Source organism: Tachypleus tridentatus, chromosome 2, assembly GCF_004210375.1.
Source record: "Tachypleus tridentatus isolate NWPU-2018 chromosome 2, ASM421037v1, whole genome shotgun sequence".
Classification (NCBI taxonomy): domain Eukaryota; kingdom Metazoa; phylum Arthropoda; class Merostomata; order Xiphosura; family Limulidae; genus Tachypleus; species Tachypleus tridentatus.
In genome coordinates this window covers 92,864,853-92,884,609 of record NC_134826.1, presented here as the reverse complement: position 1 = coordinate 92,884,609, position 19,757 = coordinate 92,864,853, and the positions used below count along the sequence as shown (strand labels likewise).

The 19,757-nt window shown below is 32.4% G+C and overlaps 1 protein-coding gene and 1 long non-coding RNA gene across 11 annotated transcripts in view; both read left to right on the top strand.

The window, feature by feature from the left end:
• LSm1 (U6 snRNA-associated Sm-like protein LSm1) overlaps positions 1 to 3,971 on the top strand; it is a 68,315-nt gene extending 64,344 nt beyond the window's left edge. For both annotated transcript variants that reach the window (XM_076489472.1, XM_076489471.1), the window contains exon 4: positions 3,717 to 3,971. In XM_076489472.1, coding sequence (XP_076345587.1) covers positions 3,717 to 3,887 — 171 coding nt within the window. In that variant the 3' untranslated portion in view covers positions 3,888 to 3,971. The remainder of the gene's footprint in view (positions 1 to 3,716) is intronic.
• A 7,016-nt stretch (positions 3,972 to 10,987) lies between these two features.
• LOC143244554 (uncharacterized) overlaps positions 10,988 to 19,757 on the top strand; it is a 43,618-nt gene continuing 34,848 nt past the window's right edge. For 2 of the 9 annotated variants that reach the window (XR_013025194.1, XR_013025195.1), the window contains exons 1-4: positions 11,330 to 11,592; positions 11,812 to 11,926; positions 14,831 to 15,080; positions 19,088 to 19,572. This is a non-coding gene — a long non-coding RNA (uncharacterized LOC143244554). Of the gene's footprint in view, positions 11,124 to 11,305; positions 11,593 to 11,811; positions 11,927 to 14,830; positions 15,081 to 16,096; positions 19,573 to 19,757 lie in introns of those variants that run through there. The other 7 variants (XR_013025193.1, XR_013025196.1, XR_013025192.1 and 4 more) reach the window with 7 other exon arrangements.

Here is a 19,757-nt window from a genome sequence, read left to right as displayed (position 1 = left end):
GTGTAAGAATGAACAACATATCAGGTGTATATGTAATACTAATGTTTGACAGTATTGTTACAAGAGAAATATGGTGAATTTTCCAGAGTCTTTTGTGATTTATATATAAAAACCAGTGCACCAAGAGACAAATAGCAGAATATTATTGAACAGCTACAACAGGCCAAGAAAGCTATAATTGTGATTAATGTTTATTAACAAAAAAACTATAGCAGTTGACTAGGAATATTTACAGATTTTGAATGTTACAAACCATTTAACTTCAGTGAATTACTTTGGATGTTAGAATTTCTTTGAGGACATATTTCAAACAGAACATGGGAGAGAATATCTATTCCTAGCCACTAGAATGGTCATCTTGGAAAGTTCCTCACTAGATCTACAACCTCTCCAAAGAGAACCAAAGTGGGTAACACAATTATGTTGGAAGTACAACAGGGGTGTCTGTTGTTTAAAAAATTTCCCAATACTTTTGAACAACCAGATAGGACAAAGTGTTTTCCTTGGGAGTTAACCCTATTTGTCTTGACATAATTTACTGCACATATCACGGAGTTTTAGTAGCTTACAGTCACCATTTTATTAAACCACTTTTTGTTTGTTACGTCAATTAAAATAGCATAAAATTATAGCTAATGATCCATAATTTAACAGTAGGTAAGTTTAAAGTTTTTAATTTGATATGGCAGTGCTTTAAAAAATCCTGAATTTTCCCAATTGTGAAAAAGGTGATAAATTTTTTGTAGGCATCTCTTCTCTTTTATTCATCACTTCTCCCAATAAGTAGGAATTTCAATGTAACTTACAATAAAATTGTCATTGCTCATACAAACATCATATTTATAGCTTAAAATTTTATTTTGCTGCACACACCTCTCACATAACCTCTGTCATGATTTATTAATAGTTCTCTCACATTTATTTCTGTATTATCGAAAACCAACAGAAAGTCAAGGTTCTCATTTATTAAAGGATGTTATATTACCTTATGTTCTGAACAAAGAATTGTCAATTTCTACTTCAGTACAAGCTTTATTCCCACGGTAAAAGTAATGACTAGCATGAATTAATTTGTAGTGGCTCTTACTACATAGTTAAAAAGCCAGAAACATTGTGATAGTTAGAAAAAAAATGTCTGTTTTATGCATATTATTATTTTATGTTCTTTTGTGCATTACTACTATTTGTATTGAAAAGTAGGTTCAAGTTTCATTGACAGTTCAAACCTTTCTTCTTCTTTTTTTCATGTCAATTCTTTATTTATACAAAAGTGACTAAATTGTAAAAATAGGGATCTCTTTTGGTTAGTTAAGGTTAGATTAGATGCAATAAATAATAACATAATAAAAGTATCTCATGAAGAATAAAATTGAGCATTTCTGAGTAGATTGTTTTAATCTAATTCTATAGCATAACGTGAACTGTGCTCTACCCAAGTGATTTACAACTTATAATGCTGCAACTAATAGTTAGAAACAGTTCAAAATTTGGGTATAAATACACGTATACTGTTATGAGTTTAAAATTACGTAAGAATAAGATAAATTACTAGTTTCCTGTTCAAATTGACCAACCTTTTATGGAGTTAAGGTAAAGAAAATAACAGATAACAAACATTTGAAATATATTTAGTTGGTTTTAGAGATTACACAAATTGATATTTGAAATGAAGAAAGGTGTTTTTAATCTTAACTTGAAAAATACTTTTCACACAGACTATTTAAAACAAACACTATATTCATGTTTTTATTATATTTTTTTAATTTAAAAACTTTACTAAAATATGAAAGACTTAGTGTTTACTGAAAAGCTTCAAAATTTCATGATATACACACTGTATTAAAATTTAATATTGTCAACTTTATAAAGACTTTTAATGGGTACATACTGAGAGAATTAAGAAGGGACCTTATTTTCTATTCTTATATGCAAGGTAAGTAAATTATACAATAGAACACATACAAAACTTTACTGTCTGATTATTGCTTTAGCAACACTCTTATTCATGTCTCTGATTAGTTGTATGCAAATGCTTAGTTGTTCTTATATTTTTTTTCACCCATCCTTGTAACACACTGGCTGATTTCTGGTCTTTTTCTTTCATATTCCCATTTTGGCAAAGAGTTTTTCCTGCCTGAGAAGGATGTGGTCTTCCACGAGTGTTACTCCTCTAGCCACCATTACTGGGTTCCATGCTTCTTGGACTTTCTTCTTCTGGTGCTCTCTCTAAAGGGAGCATATTTTTTTCTTTTGCACTGGCCCATCTGCCATATTAGTGTGAGTTTTTAATCTCTGTGTGATGAGAGATAAGTAGATTATTTTGGATGATAACATTTCCGTAACCTGGAAGTGTATTTGTGATAGGTACTTACCTCTCTACACACTCTCCTACAACTGGTGTACATTATTGTGACTTGTCTAAGAATGAATTTAATTTCAAATACAAATGCTTTTGGGGATCTGTTGCATATGGTTGATGTGTCACTCTCTTTTTGGTTAAGAGTGATTGCCACATGATTACATCATACAGTAGAAGTAGTTCAGTGTAGAGTAAGGTTCTGGTGTTCTGCACCTGTAGGTAATGTTATATCGTCTAATATGTATTATACAGTCACAAAGGAGTATTGTAGAGATAAGGAGAATTGTTCTGGTTCTGTCCTTTTGGCTAGCCCTCATTGCCTTGGATATTATTGCTTTTCTGATGGCTCTGGTCAATTTCAGTTTTGTGGGAGTTGAATTCTATTACGTAGACATCCCTTTGATACTGAATGTCAGGTCTCTGAATCACTAGTTCAAAGTTATTAAGTGTCATTCTCAGGTGTCAGAGTGGTTCTAGATTCCCTCCAGACTCTTGAACTTGAGGTAAAAATGGTATGATTTTTATCCTGACAACCCATGTATGTTGGGAGCATAGGTTTGAATGTTAATTTGCAAAGTGTGGTCCATTGTGCCTTAGCTACTTCACACCAAGGGGCACATCCACTGATTTACCCACTTTTATACTAAGTGGGATTAAGTTCTGTTTATATTTCATGGTTAAGATCACTATCCTGCTAAAGGTCTCTCCTGCTTGTGTGTTATTTTTTTTTCCACCCTTATCTTACACTCTTCATAGATGTGTGAAGAGTATTCCTGGTTCAGAAACAGTATGATTCCCTTCACAAGATCTTTAGATGCTTTTGGAGGTTACTTCTGTTAATCCCTGCTACAGGTTCTGCCTCCTATTCAGTGTGATATTCTAGCTAATCTTATGAGAAGTGGTAAGTACCACCTCAGAAGTTATAATTTTCCTATACTGAAAACATATTTCTAATAAGTATTTACCTCCACTCATTCTTCCTCCCCACTTTTCTCTGGTGCTTGTGTCATCTACCAAACTTTGAAGAAGTTATATAGAGTTGTATAGAGAGAGTTGCATGTATCACATGAATACGTCATACACCTATTGGTGGAGAAGATAGATATGATGATTTACATGAGAAACTGTTATTATACACTAATTTTAGCTGAATCTACATTAGGATAATGATTTTGTCATGGTGTAATGTGAATAATGTAGCTGTTGAGTTTAATTTGTATTTTACACATGATGAAAGAAGGTTGGTTGTTTCTCATAAAGAAGGATGCATGTTGGATTTTGTTGTATACACTTCATTGTGTTGACCTTTCCATTGTTTTGTTATATAAGGAAATAACTGTTGATGTATTTTAAATAGGACCTTGACAGAGAAGAAGGTACTACTTTAGAGCAGGTTTCTGTAGAGGAGATTTTGGAAGCACAGCGTATTGAGCAAGAACAGAAGCAAGAACAAGAGAGGCTTCGTGCTAAAGCTCTGAAAGAACGAGGACTAGCATATCATCTTGATATAACCTATGAGGATTATTAAAAACTTATAACTGTTTGCAGGATTGAGTCAGAAAGTTCTCCTTTGGTATAGCTGAAATAAAGTTAAATACTTCAAGCATTTGAATAGGTTGCTTTTAAAACTCACTGTCTTGTTAGCAGAACTTAGTCATTCCAATTTAACAAAGTAGCTTATCCCTACTATCATTTAAGCATGTAAGAATTGAACAAGATATTAATAATGTTTCAGTGGTAATATTTCACTGAAATTGGACATAGTTTTTAAATTGATACTAAAAACGTCAAAGGATGACAGATTGTAGTTTGGAACTGTGACAATTCTGGAGTTGTAATGATTGCTACAATATTTATTTCTAGCCCTGTGGGGTTATATCAACAACATAACTCAATTTAAAAGTATCAATATTTCATCAGTATAATTTGAAATCCTCAAGGTTTTGTTAGTTATGATCAAACTCAACAATTTATGAAAATAAATATAAAGCTTTTTTTTGACAAAGTTTAAAAGACAGGTAAAACACGCAAATTACCATATGTTAAGGGAGCACACCATAAACTTACATGTCAATCTCATTTTATGTTACTATATTTGCTTTATGTAAACTTACAACCACCAAAGTCAACCAGTTGGATTCAAGATACCCCCAGTGGCACAATAGTATGTCTGTAGACTTACAATGCTAGAAATTGAGTTTTCATTACCTGCAAAGAGAACACAGGTGAGAAAACCCATTGTGTAGATTTGCACTTAACAACAAACAAACAATAAAGAATAATAACTCAAACAGACCTTTAAAAATGATTGGTTAATGGATTCATCATTTATAGGTCAAGTTCAAAACATTTAAGTGTTGTACCTTAAACTTAATTTTGGTACAAACTAGTTAACGAAATAATGTTGCAGCCACTGTATTCTGTCTATAAATAAATATTCAGCTACCAAATCATTGACGGTCTTTAGTTGAGGAACACATAAATGATGCAAACTTAACACAAATGTAAACTGAGTGTAATATTCAGGGAGTTTCCTGATTGTTCCTCAACAATGATTTGGAAGCTGAATATTTATTTATAGACAGAATACAGTGGCTGCAGCATTATTTAGTTAACTAGTTTGTGTTACTTTTGACTGTGATTGTATTGATGGTAATTCCTGTAGAAAACATAAATGATTAACACAGGCACATGTTCAGACAGACCACTATTCATGCAAGAGAAACCTGCTTTATAGGTAGAAATTGCTTCGTTTGTTGACTATAACTTTAGGAGATGCAACAATGCATTAAACTGTTTACACAATACACCATGCAGCTTGCAGAATAGAGAATATTTCTTCTTTTTTTTTTTTTTTCAAAATAAATGACACTGTTCTTTTACTCAGTTTGGTTAGCACTGAATGATTTTGTTATAGAAATGAAATTTACCTTTGAGCAAGAGAAACCAGTTAATAATTTTCATAATAAAACCATAATAAAACACTGATCAGAGAGAGAGAACAACATTTGCTCATTGTATGTCACTGCGAAAATGAAGTTAATGCTAACATGCCAAAGTAGTGGCTTTCTTTGTTGTGCCTGAGTAAAGTTCTGGTGGAACCAATATCCATTAAATTTAAACTAGTTACTCGTGTCTTTTCATTGGTATATCCATGTGATATATAGCCCATGGTACAAGTTAACTGCAGTCCTCACACAAGTCAGTGGCCAATTCCAACTCAGGCTCTCCCGATTTAAATGTGTAGATGCTGCAGTGACCATTGTTTTCACTGCTCTATCTGCATCTGTTGGCTTCAAAGGTGCATTTGTCCAATAACTCTTCTTGTTAACAAGATATGGATATTTTTCCAGCAAATGACAAAGCATTTCACATAGATTTGAGTGTACAGTTGTACTGGTGGTGTAATTATTATGTTTGAGCCACTGCAAGGCATATTGCTGTACCATACTATATTGTGGAAGTCGCTGTAATAGGGTCAGTATGCCTTTAATGCTTTAGGAGCATTTTAGGAATCTATAGTTACCTTGAAGTCGAGTTCATAACGTAATGTGCTAATACCACAGGTCTCTTTCTGTTCCAGAACAAGATTCAGTATTACTACCTCATACTGAGCTGCCTGTAAATCTGCCTCCATGACAGACACATTTCATCTGATCCTTATGACGTTGCATGGGTTTAATTGACATACCCATTACGAACTAAAGAGTATGTGAAGTGAGAGAGAGAGAAATGGTTAGGAATGCCCTGTTATGCAACCTGCTTTTAAATTATCCACATAAGCAGTAAAATTCACAATGGGATTTCCCTTTTAGCTTTGAATTATGGATCTGTTGATTACTCTGACCATAGCTGTAGTTACATTGCAACTCAGTGACAACATTTTCCCCTTTATTAAGTTCATTCATTCAAATTCTGTAAGGTAATAAGCAAGAAACTGCCAGTACTATGTATCGAATATTGCATTGTTTTCTCTGATTCATTCCAAGCAACCACTTAAATAAAATTTTTGAGAAAATAGTTCAATTACTCCTTTACTATTCCATTAAATGCTGGCAGAATTATTTTACCTCTATAATTCTATGGTGATCTTGGCAGAAACTTGCTACCCATTATTCATCTGCTCTATGACTGACAGTGTGCATGTTTGAGGAAGTCCTTTTCTCTTTAAAATTGAAAAGTGCAAGAATATCATTTTCCTACATATATAATAGCAAAAATTACCCAGTTAAGAAAACAAAGACAGTGAGGTACATTACAATTGTGTTGCTACTACTAGTTTAAACCAGACCCTGCAAGTTTTTTACATCAGTATAGTTTACTTTTTATAATAATTCCTGTAACAAAAAGCATATAGTAGGTAAAGTTTTGACAGTGTATCTCACTTTAAGTGTTAGACAACTGATGTGTGAAGCATTTTCTTTTATTAATTTAAATGATATGTAATCCTGTGTAAATTTATTTTCTGAAAATGATGTTCCACGTGTATTTCATTTCTATTTTGGTACATTATGTGATGGGATGTTTTAAGTGAATTTTTAGAGTATTGAAGCATCTTGTTTAAAGTTGTGCTTTTTTACTCATAATACAATTTCCACACAGTCACAATGATAAAATTCAAGGACTACTTATGGGGTTTTCAGGTTGTTTACAAACATCTGTAAAACTTTTGACAAGTTATCTTTTGAAATTCACAAAATACAAATTAAGCATCTAGGGGATTTTTGCTGAGATAAGTCTTGCATAAAAATTGAAAAATAATATCAAACTTCGATATTTTGTCTACAACCTTTTAAGTACATACCCTATGAAACTTAATAGCTAAAATCTGTCTCCCATACCCAAGAAAATACTATTACTAATCTGTAAAAATTCCAATATCGCAAACAATACAGATAGATCTTCATCTGTGTATCGAGATTTTATTTAAAAACATCAAACACAACTTCATTTTAATATCCTAGTGTATTTCATTTTCGTACAATATGAAGTATTTTGGAAAACGTATGATAAATTGACCTTATAATTTAAGAATAAATATTTATGTTCATATACTATTCATTTTATTCTATCTTCCTTCGTTTGTTTGTTGTTTTTTTTTGCCAGTTTTCCTTGAAGAGGGGGCCAGGTGGTTAAGGCACTCGACTCGTAATCTTGAGGTCGCGGGTTCAAATCCCCGTTTCACCAAACATGTTCGCCCTTTCAGCCATGGGGGTGTTATAATGTGATGGTTAGTCCCACTATTCGTTGGTAAAATAGTAGCGCAAGAGTTGGTGGTGGGTGGTGATGACTACCTGCCTTCTCTCTAGTCTTACACTGCGAAATTAGGGATGGCTAGAGCAGATAGCCCTCGTGTAGTTTTGCGCAAAATTCAAAACAAACCAAACCTCAAAGAGGCTAACTTGGTCATGAAAGCTTGTAAATATGAGCATGAGTTTTTACAGCTGGCGTCTGTGACTTGTTGGTGATAAATTTCAACAATAAATGAAGAGCACACAGTCATTTGTTATAAATAACATTAATTACTTTAAACCAAAACGTAACAAGACAATTTATTATTCTGTACTCTTTTATTGCATCTCTCTGGTAGCGCAGCACAGGCTTCAGGCTTGCAACACCAGAAACTGGATTTCAATACTCATGGTTGACAGAGCACAGCCAGCTCATTGTATAGTTTTGTGCTTAACTGCAAACATACTACCAAAACTTATCACAATATATTTAGTGAACAGTTTACTTACATTAATCCCTGGGTTACTACAGTTGTATCCAGAGTTTTAAATAATTTTCTTCCATGTCAAGATTTCACATTGTCAGGTTCAGTTACCTTAGAACATTCTTTGACAAGATATTATTCTTCTATATCTGTGTTATTACAATACAAGTTGTGATACTTTCACTTTAGAAATCACCATTATACACTTTATATGGCTAAACTCACAATTACAGTCTAAATTCACTTTCTCTAACTTTGTTACTTGCAATAACTTGGATGCTTGACTAACTGTCTACAAGTTATAAAACATTATGATGCAATAATACCCACTTTAACCAACGAGAAAATTGTGGAAAGTCTAAGTCAACATAACTACACTATAAAACAATCACCTTCTAGTAAACTACACAATCTATGACTTATACACTGTTATATAAACAAATGTGTGATAAGTTGTCACTTCTAAAAATATTAACATTAACACTAGTACAATATAAACTGCATAATACTCTGGTATTAAACTTCATTTGTGGTGTCAATATAATTTAATAAAATAAATTAAAATAACTTATCACTTCATTATTGTTCTGTAGATATAAACTAAAGTAACTAAACTACTACTTATAATTTAATAAAAACAAAGAGTATCCTAACTTCTAGGCTCAGTATGGCCAGGTGGTTAAGACACTTGACTCCTAATTTGAGGGTCATGGGTTTGAATCTTCTTCAGACCAACCATGCTCGTCCTTTTAGCCGTGGGGGCGTTACAATGTGATGGTTGAAAGAGTAGTCTAAGACTAGCTGCCTTCCTTGCAGTCTTACACTGCTAAAGTAGGGACGGCTAGTGCAGACAGCCTTCGAGTAGCTCTGCGCGAAATTAAAACAAAACTAATTATGATTAAAAAAACTTATAGTATCTTCACAATAATTTAATAAAAACAAAACGACATTATCTTAAATCCTTTTCGTAATTAAATAAGAAGAAAAATAAGATAACCAGTTTATGTTATTTCAGCTCCTCATTATGATTTAATAAAAAATGACAATTATAGTAACTAATGTTTGTTTTTTTTCTTATAGCAAAGCCACATCGGGCTATCTGCTCAGCCCACCGAGGGGAATCGAACCCCTGATTTTAGCGTTGTAAATCCGGAGACATACCGCTGTACTAGCGGGGGGCGGTAACTAATGTCAACAAAACCTGGGCATCTCAACTTTTCATATTGTAATAAAACCAAAGTATCTCAACTTCTTATTGTAACTTAAGAACAAAAAGAAAGCTATCTCAACTTCTCATTATAATTGAATAAAAAACTAAACTAGAGTAAGTCAATCGTTTATTATTATTTAATAAATGACAAAACTAGAATATCTCAACTCCTCATTATTATTTCCTCATAACATTTTAATAGTTCCAAAACTAGAGTATCTCAGCTTCTCGTTATGATTTCTAAACAAAATTATACGAACCAAACTCCCTATGAAAATTCAATAAAGCGAAAATTAGTCTACATCAAATTCTAATTTTAATTTAATAAAAACAACACTATGGTATCTTAACCCCTCATTGAAATTTATTAAAAAATTAAAGCATTTTATCTTCTCAATATAATTTAAAGAAAAATTAGAGGAACTTATCTCCTCATTGTAGTTTAATAAAAACAAAACTATGCTAACTTAACATCTTATTATAATTTAACAAAAAAAAAAGAAAACTTAATTTCCAATTATAATTTAATGAAATCACAACAAGAGTACCTCAACTTTAATTATCATTTTATGAAAGTAGATTATGTCAACTCGGAATTATGATTTAATAAAATACAAGCTATATAATCTCAAATACTCATTATAATGTATTAAAAAATAACTAGAGCAATTTTACCTGATATCGTAATTTAAAGCAAAAATCAAAGTAACTCTTTACCTCATATTTTAATAAATAAAAAGCTACCGTAATTTAACTTGCAGTTATAATTTTATAAAAAAACTAGATTAATTTATCATTGTTATTTAATAGCAGCAAAACTGGATTTACTTAGCTCGTCATTATAATTTTATGAAATAAATCTAGGGTATCTCAACTTCGCACTATAATTTAATAAAAATACAAAATGTAATTCCTAATTATAATTTACTCAATTTCAATTATCATTATAAAAAGTAGAGTATGTAACCTCGGAATCATAATTTCATAAAAGATAAATTATATAATATCAACTCGTCATTATAATTTATTGTTTTTTTTTTAATTTCGCGCAAAGCTACACCAGGGATATCTGCGCTAGCCGTCCCTAACATTGCAGTGTAAGACTAGAGGGAAGGCAGCTAGTCATCACCACCCTCCGCCAACTCTTGCGGTAATCTTTTACCAACGAATAGTGGGATTGACCATCACATTATAACGAGCATGTTTGGTGCGACTGGAATTCGAACCCGCAACCTCGGATTACGAGTCAAACGCCTTAACACGCTTGACCATGCCGGGCCTACAATTCATTAAAATCTAAACTAGAGTATCAGAATTCAGCATTATAATTTAATGAAAGACAAAACTATATTATCTCAAATCCTCATTGTAATTTAGTAAAACAAAACTAAAATAACATATCTCCTCATTAAAAATAAACTATAGTAATTTAACCCCTCCTTATAATTTCACAAAAACAGAACTGAAGTATCTTAACTCCTTTTTATCATTTAATAAAAAATTATAGTACTTTAACCTGCATAATAATTTAATAAAAATCTAGATTTTAATCAAAAGATTCTTATAAATTAATATAGAAAAAAACTGGTGTATCTCAACTAGTCATTATAATTCGATAAAGGTAAAACCACATTAACTCCTCATTATATATTTTTTAAAATAGAGTAACATATTTCATTACAGGGACTGCAATGTTAAAACGTTCGACTCGTAATGTGAGGGCGACGGGTTCGAATCCCGGTCGCACCAAACATGCTTTCCCTGTCAGCCGTGCGGGCGTTATAATGTGATGATCAATCCCACTATTTGTGGGTAAAAGAGTAGTATAAGAGTTGGCGGTGGGTGATAACTTGTCATTATAATTTATTAAAATCTAAACTGGAGTATCTAACTTCAGCATTACAATTTAATAAAATACAAAACTATATTATCTAAATCCTTATTATAATTTAATAATAGAGTATCTGAATTTTTCATTATAATTTAATAAAATAGAAAACTAGTGTATCTCATAAAATATCTTTTCTTTAATCTCCTTCATCGTTTTATAAATATCTTTTCCCAGTATTCAGGTTATGTGTTAGAGCTTATTTCAACATGCTAGACTATTGGGTTATTTATCATGTTATTAATATTGTGTTTTCACTTTTCGATTTTTTAAAAATTAAAATATCTTTAATCAGCTTCTTTCCTTTGGAATTTGTTAACGTCAACCTTCCCACAGCAAGGAGAGATGTTTATACGTAACGTCTGCAACCACGAAGTCTAGATTATTTTTGACATGAGTATAGTAAGTTATGAAAGATGGTAGGTTTGAGAATTCTAGAGCTCTTTGTGCATTTTCTTTGTGGTTTGAAGGATATTAAGAACTGTAGCTACATGTCTGTAACATGAAAACAATTTCATAAGGAAAGGCTTTTCATATTTCAAAGTTCAGTTTGAAAAATTCATATTATTTCTCAAAATGCAAAAATTAATACAACTGTTTATTTTTATTCTTTTGTTTTGAAATCACATGCACTCTAGGTTGAAAAGATCAGGAATATGGAGTTTCTCATGGAATTGACTTTCAGCTTGTCTCTAATGTTATTAATTTTGAATTTCCTTCAAATGCAGGTGCTTATACTCGCAGATTGGGCAGGTTAGTAAATTAAAAGTTCTTCAACTATACCTTGTATAACTTTAAAGCCTTTTCTTTTCTGAAAAGAAAAACAAACCTGTTTATTATTTACAAATTTGGTGAATGTCATTTGTTCTGTGCAGAAATATTTATTGCTGCAATTTTTGTTTGCAGCAAGTTCTTTTTTATTTATTAGTGTTTGGTTTTATCACAGAAGTATTACATAGACTAATTTAAACCCATAGTTGAAAAGAATCATCTTTGGAAATAATACATTGCTGTTATCACTCCAATAACTATAAGTGAAATAGGATAATTCACTTACTGGAAACTTCCATTATGGCCTAATCTCCTTTCACTCAAAGCTATCTCAATTTTCTTTTTGCCCTTTGAGCATTGCTAAAAGAAATTTTGTGCTAATTGCATCAGTTTATATACACTCCCAACTTCACACCACTATTGATCAAATAACTTTCATGTGAATATATTCCACAAATACTTTTGCACTATCTATAAAGGTACATCTAACTCCATCTGTTATTCTTGCTCAATCCTCAGTTTCTTCATTGGCACAGCTGTGTTTATTTGCCACTGCAATTGTTTTGTCAAGTTTTCTTTTACTGTGTTTACATTCTATTATTTCAACAATTTTTTTTCATTTGTTTCTTGTTACAAAATTATGCAAGAACTTTGTATGAATTTGCACTTCAGTGCAAATGACTTCAGCAGTTCCTGTTACAGTTGATAAGCATTTATACTATAAATTTAACTCTGGTGGATATTGTCTTCTTTCCATGGTGATTCCTGCATGTGCCTTCACCTTTGATGGTGTTAGTCTTATCACCTCACTTTGTTTTCTTTTTAGAAGCCCTCTCCATTCACCACTGCTAATGAGATCCCACTCTGTAATGGGTGTTTTCTGGTCAGGTATGCTTTGCCTCAAACCTGCACTTTTTACTGGTTGCACTATAAAGATGGGGTGTTACTCAAGACCACTGATGGCATGCCAAGTGGTACATGTGTTTCTCAATATTCATAAGTTTCTCTCCATTGTCAAATGTCACTCACATATTTTTGTGAGTAAAACAGAAGTAGCCCATACTTACTGAACCCTGGATCCAATAAATCAAGGACGGCTTGCTTTTCAAAGTTGGATGTTATGAACATCCACTGCACTTTCTCCATTGTAATTTTTGTTGCTTGACATATGATACTGTTTACTTGTTGGTTGGGGCTCCTGTGCATAAGTAGCATGGTCCACATGCACTAACCACAATGTTTATGTTTCTTTGTTTTCACTTTTGTCATACTTATTGTCATCCTCTTAATACCAAAGAGAAGTTGTGGAACCTTGTCTCTGTGTTTGAGGTTGCTTATGTATGTAGCTAAGTTACAATATGGATTGTATTTTTCAGAATGAATTAAATTTGTGCACATCCTTTTTCCTGTCCATATCAAGTTTATTTCCTTCATCCAGGATAAAGGGCAAAAGCTGTTCCAGATATAGTGTGGTGTGCCATGCATGTTCTGTAGTTCATTCTTACTGGTCACTTACCAAATGGTTTCAATTTTGAATACTTACACTGGCTCTTCCAGCTTTTTGTGAAAGGAGGTGAGACGAGATTAGAAGTTTACTTTTTTTACAATGAAAATATGTGTCTGATAGACACTTACCTCCTCTTACACATTTATCACCCACCCTCCCCACTGCAGGTGTTATCTTTTATACTCTGCCAAATCTCGAAAGTAAGGATTAAGTGGGAGTAGCAGAGGGAGCTACCTGCACCAATATAGTACAATACTATTGGTGTAGAGTAGTTACATGATATATACATGTTCAGTAGAGGCATGAACTTGGTGGGGTTATATAGACTTGTGTGCTGAGTGTTAAAGTTGTTTTACTAATGCTTAGAGGGTAGAAAGAAGACTGAGATACTTTTGTGTGTGTGTTTGTTTTTCAATTTTGCCTAAAGCTACATGAGGACTATCTGCGCTAACTGTCCCTAATTTAGCAGTGTAAGACTAGAGGGAAGGCAGCTAGTCATCACCACCCACTGCCAGCTCTTGGGGTACTCTTTTATCAAGGAATAGTGGGATTTACAGTCACATTATAATGTCCCCATGGCTGAAAGGGCAAGCACGTTTGGTGTGACGAGGATTCTAACCCATGACCCTCAGATTATGAGTCAAGTGCCTTTACTACCTGGCCATGCCAGACCACTTTTGTGTGAAAGGAGATAAGAATATATTGCAAGTTTCCAGTAAGTGAATTCTCTGCCCATTTCATTTCTAAAGCTATTGGACCTATAACAACAATGCATTTATTTCAAAAAATGCTATGTTTGAATGTGGTTTTAAATTAACCTATATAATATTTCCATGATAAAACCAAACAGTAATGAAAAAATTGTTGCTCACACAAATGAAATGGTGTAAGTTCATATCAGAAATACATTTTCAATATAAGAAAGTTTAAACTTCTAGAAAATTTGTTTTTTCATCAAAGCTTTATTATTACTTCTAAATAAGTTAATTAAATGTTATATTTATTTACAAGTTTGAGTAATAGTTTTAATAATTTGAAGGTAATGAAAATTAAATAATATTTCTTTGGTTTTTATATGATGTTTCTTGGATATGGCTTGAATAAAAGAATCTGGCACTTATGAAGTTTGAGTCTGAAGTTTCATTATAATTTTACACAACTTTAATTTTGCAATTTAAGCCTAGCAACATTTTTCTTTGGTCATATTGAGGTATTAAATTTAATAATCCTGTGTAAGGTGTAAACAAAGAAGTTTATGTTCAAAGTAATGATTTCTATCATTAAAATAATTCAAATTTGTTAAATAGAACAACTTTGAAAAGTATCACTGTGCCTTTTTAACAGCTGTTACAAATCTTCTATATTTCTTATTTTATCAGATCCTTTATGAGCCAGTGGAGGACATTTTTGTTGGAAAAACAAGCCACCCAATCAAATTCTTTTTGATATACATCAAATATTTTTTGGACATTCTTACTGCCTAAAAAGAAGACATTTCCTGCACAATATTTTAGTGTTGGGGCTGCCAAAAGTGATTTGAAATCTCTCAGCTTATCACAAGCTTAACAGCCAAGCACAAGAAGCATGGACATCTCCATATGACATTCAGAAGTAATCAGGAACTGTTTGGTAGATATTTTACCACAAGCTAATTTAAATATTATGCTTGTAGCCTTTTTCAGATTGTTTCTGTTTGCTTATACTGTTCCTGACTATTGTAATGATTCACATTTCCCTACTGAATGGTTGGTGAAATCGTTCATATCTCAGTTGAAGGCTAAATGTAAATATATGATAGCAGAAGTGTAAAATGTTGATAGTTGATAAATTAATGAGACTTTATTGACATAAACTGAACTTATTCCCTTCAGGTTGACCTTAGTACTGGCTGATTAAAAATTTATCAATTAAGGAATGAAAGTTGTTTCGAGAAGATACATCCAAAATTACCCTTTTTGGGTGGTTTTGTATTGAACTTACTTTTAATATTCAAAAATTGTACTGTAAAGACATCTCTTGGCTCACAAGGGATGTGTTTAGTATGTCTTAATTAAAATAACTTGATTCATAAGCTAACAGTATTCATATTAGACAAGAAATTGCTTTGTGAGAATTAAATAATAATTTTCTAAATCAAATTTCTTTTACTGTCAACAAAGTAATCAGAAAGTAGGAAAAAACTCAGAGAAAAGCAATTTATAAAATATTTGTAATTTTCTCTTAAAACATATAATAGGCAAAATTGATTTTCCTTTATTTGTTATATATTATCTTTTACTATAACAATAATACTTGTTTTACAAAATTTCGGCATATCTGACTTCAATGTAATTATGAATAAATATACTTTTTTTTTCTTGAAAGAAGGAATTTCTGCACAGAAAACTGGGTATAATAATTTTCTCCACTATTTTTACGAGTCAGACTCCTAGCGTAGTTTGTTTTTTGCCAGATTTTTGTTTTAATACTATTTATGTGTGAAGGAATGTTCCATTCATATTTAATTGTGCTTTTCTGTGTTTAGTTCGTGAATACTACGAGTTGTGTTTACTTTGATTCTATATTTTTGACAATATTTGCTTCTTCTATTTAATTGTGGTTGTATATTTGTAGCTACATTCATTGGTGTTGGTGCACTTTTCCAGACTTCCACGTTGTCAGCGAACTGTAAGGAATATCCATGATTTGGATCTTTCATGTTCACGTACATGATGAATAAGATAGGGCTAGCCACCCATCCTTGAGGAACAACTGCTTCTGAAGTAAAACACTCTGAGAAGGTTCCTTCAACATTGACTCTGCATATTCTGTTTTCCAGAAAGTTGGAAAGCTTTCAGTAGTCCCATTTTTTTCATACGGAACTGGTGACCATTATGCCATATAGTGTCAAAAGCCTTCTCAATATCGAGAAAGCGATAGTGCATTCTTATTTGTTAAAATTATCTACTATTGCTTCTGTTAGTCTACCTGAATGGTCTGTAGTTTGTCTGAATTTTCACAAGGCCTAGCCTGCTCTAATTTAGCAATGTAAGACCAGAGGGAAGGCCTCTAGTCACCACCACCCACTGCCAACTTTTGGGCTACTCTTTTGCCAAATAATAGTGGGATTGACTGTCACATTATAAAGCCTCCACAGCTGAAAGGGGGAGCATGTTTGGTGGGATGGGGATTCAAACCCGTGACCATAAGATTATGAGTAAAACTCCTTAACTCACCTGGCCATGGGATGTGTCATCATTCAGGAAGGCTATGTTATATTCATCTATGAATTGTAGGAGTCTTCAATTTGTATTTGTAGAGTTGCATCCAAAGTTAGTGTGTTTAATCTTTAAATCTCCTATTAAAATAGTGTTTTGGTTGTGAGAAAAGATGTTGTTAATTAAATTTAAGTCTACTTGTTTTGTGGATGAGCAGTATATTCATTATTGTTGCTGATTTTACTTTCTGTTACTGATAGATTAGTTTTGAGTAGCAGCAACATTCCTCTGTTTTTATCCTGTTTGTCTGTCTTTCCTGATGGTTGTGTAGTATGGTATTTTGAATCTATTGGTTTTATATAGTAAAGTTTCACTTAATATTAGAATTTCTGGGTTAGTTTGTTGAATACCATCTTCAATCTGTTTCCAGTGCACCTTGGATGTTGATGTATACAACTGTGAATTTAGGTTGATAGCAGGTATCCTGTAAGTGTTGTTAATATTTGTGATATGTAGGGTATGATATGTTTTTTTTATTTGTAATGAGAAACCCACTGAAATAAAAATATATCTCTGAACAGGTTAAGAAAGAGAGAGTGTTTGAATGTGACCATTGCCAGACATATCTTAGGGACGAGAGTATAAACGGGTACCAGATTGTTGGGGATGTTGTAGGTGGATGTTAGGTTATTCATCAGTATAGGTATAAAAGGTGTTCCTTTATATTTGTTTAATTTTGGTTTTAGTTGCTGTATAAGTAGGGCTTTTTTTATTTTGTATTTGTTTATATTTGTTTCCCTACTTTATATCTGGGTGTTTTATATGGTTATGTTGTGTTATTTGATTTCCAGTGTTCAAAAACGTGTGGTGTTTTTTTGTGTTCTTTGAATCTAGTTTCCATTTTTCTGTTTGTTTCTCCAATATAGAAGTCATGGCAGTTGTTGCATTGTATTTTATAAATTATGTTGAAGTTGTTTATATGCAAAAACGGCTCGTTTGGGTTGAGAAAATATTTTACATAGAAGAGCGAACAACGTTTCGACCTTCTTCGGTCATCGTCAGAAATTTCTCAACAAGTGGGTTTCTCGACATCACTGATTGTATGTAGAAGTTGTGTTTGTCAGTGTAATTTTTACATAGTATGGACTTTAGTTTTATACCTGGTTTTTGAATAAATTTGGTATTTACTGGAATATTTTATGTTTTTCCAAATGTTGGTTATTCTTTTGCTGATGTCGGGAACATATGGTATGCAGCAGTATAAGGTTTTATAGTTTGTTGTATTTTGGGACTTATTGTTGTTTGTCCAGGTGTGTGCATATAATTTTTTCCATGGTTTTTTTGAGGAAACTTGTTGATGTTAATGAAATGTTGTTTTACTTTGTTAATTTCATTGTAAAGTTTTATCAAGTGAGTATAGCTGTGTAGCTGTATTTATTTGGTTTTTTAATATGTTGAGTTTTTGTTTTGTTTCATGTGTTCCCAACATCAGCAACAAAATAACTAACATTTGGATAAAACTTATAACAAAACACAACATTTTAGTAAACAAGAAAATTTTTTCCAAAAACCAGGTACAAAACTAAAGTCCATACTATGTAAAAATTACACTGACAAAACAACATCAGCATAATTTATAAAATACAATGCAACAATTGCCATGACTTCTATATTGGAGAAACAAGCAGAAAAATGGAAACTAGATTCAAAGAACACCTTCACACATTTTTGAACACTGCAAATCAAATAACACAACATAACCATATAAAACACCCAGATATAAGGTAGGGAAACAAATGCAAAATCAAAGAAGCCCTACTTATTCAGCAACTAAAACCAAAATTGAACACCTTTATACCTATACTGATGAATAACCTAACATCCACCTGCAACGTCCACTACAATCTTGTACCTGTTTATACTGTCGTCCCTAAGATGTATCTGGCAATGTTCACATTCAAACACTCTCTCTTTTTTAACCTGAAGATGATCTGGGAAGGTCGAAACTCTGTTCTCTCCTTATCAGTAAGTGTTAACACCCATACCAGCCGTTCTGAGAGATGTTTTTTTTTGCTGTGTTTATTAGGAGGTCAAAGCAATATATTGTTTGTGTGAGTTTAATATACTCTGCTATAAACTCTGTGATGATATTTGTAATTATATTTACAAGGAGGTTTGTCTCATCATTTGTGTTTATTTCTATTGTGGAGTTCCTGTTATCTTGTGGTTTTGTTATATATGTATTTTTGTGTTTTACCTGAATAATATTGTTTATTGTGTCTTGATTTTAGATGTTCATTTCATTTTGGTTCTTTTTGTGTGATTTGTTTTTTAAGTGTTTGTGCATATATTTTGTCTTATGTAGGTGTTGTTTTTGTTTGTTGTGTATTTGTGACTGTTATTTCATTGTCATTTGATGGTGTGTTTTTTATTTCATAGATCTTAGTGATGATGAGAAAACCCACTTGTAGAGAAAACTATGTATGTAAAAATGGCTGGTTTGGGTTAAGAAATTTTTTATGCAGAGGAGCGAAAATTTTGACCTTCTGCAATCATCGTCAGGTTCACAAAGAAAGAAAGAGGTAACTGACCAATAGCTGACCACATGTTTGAAGGGGGTTGTGTAACTGAGTGTAGGAATATAGAGGGTGTGCTTAGATGTTTGATAAGAGAAGGCTGTCTGAACTTTCTCAAAATGGACCAAAATGTGAAGTTGGAGTGAGGACACTGGTGGATGTGAGAGGGAGAAGCGAGATTTAAAAAGTAGTAAGTATGACTACGGTAAAGGAGGAGAGAATCAGAAAAGGTTCAGTAAAGAAAACCACATATAAGCTGGCTAGTATAGAACGATCAGCAGGACACAACCTGGACTGTCCTGAACTAGGGAAAGCACATGAGGGAGAAGATGAAGAAAAGGAATGAAGGTTTGTTTCTTAATTTATTGAATAATTCTAAACCAGACTATATATCCGTTTATGTGTATGTATATAATGTGATTTTGTGTCAATAATCTTAAAATTTTCATATTTTATTTGCATAACCTCTATATAGACCTCCTAAATGAGTATGTGGCATAAAAAACAAGTTTCGATACCCATAGTCTAAACCA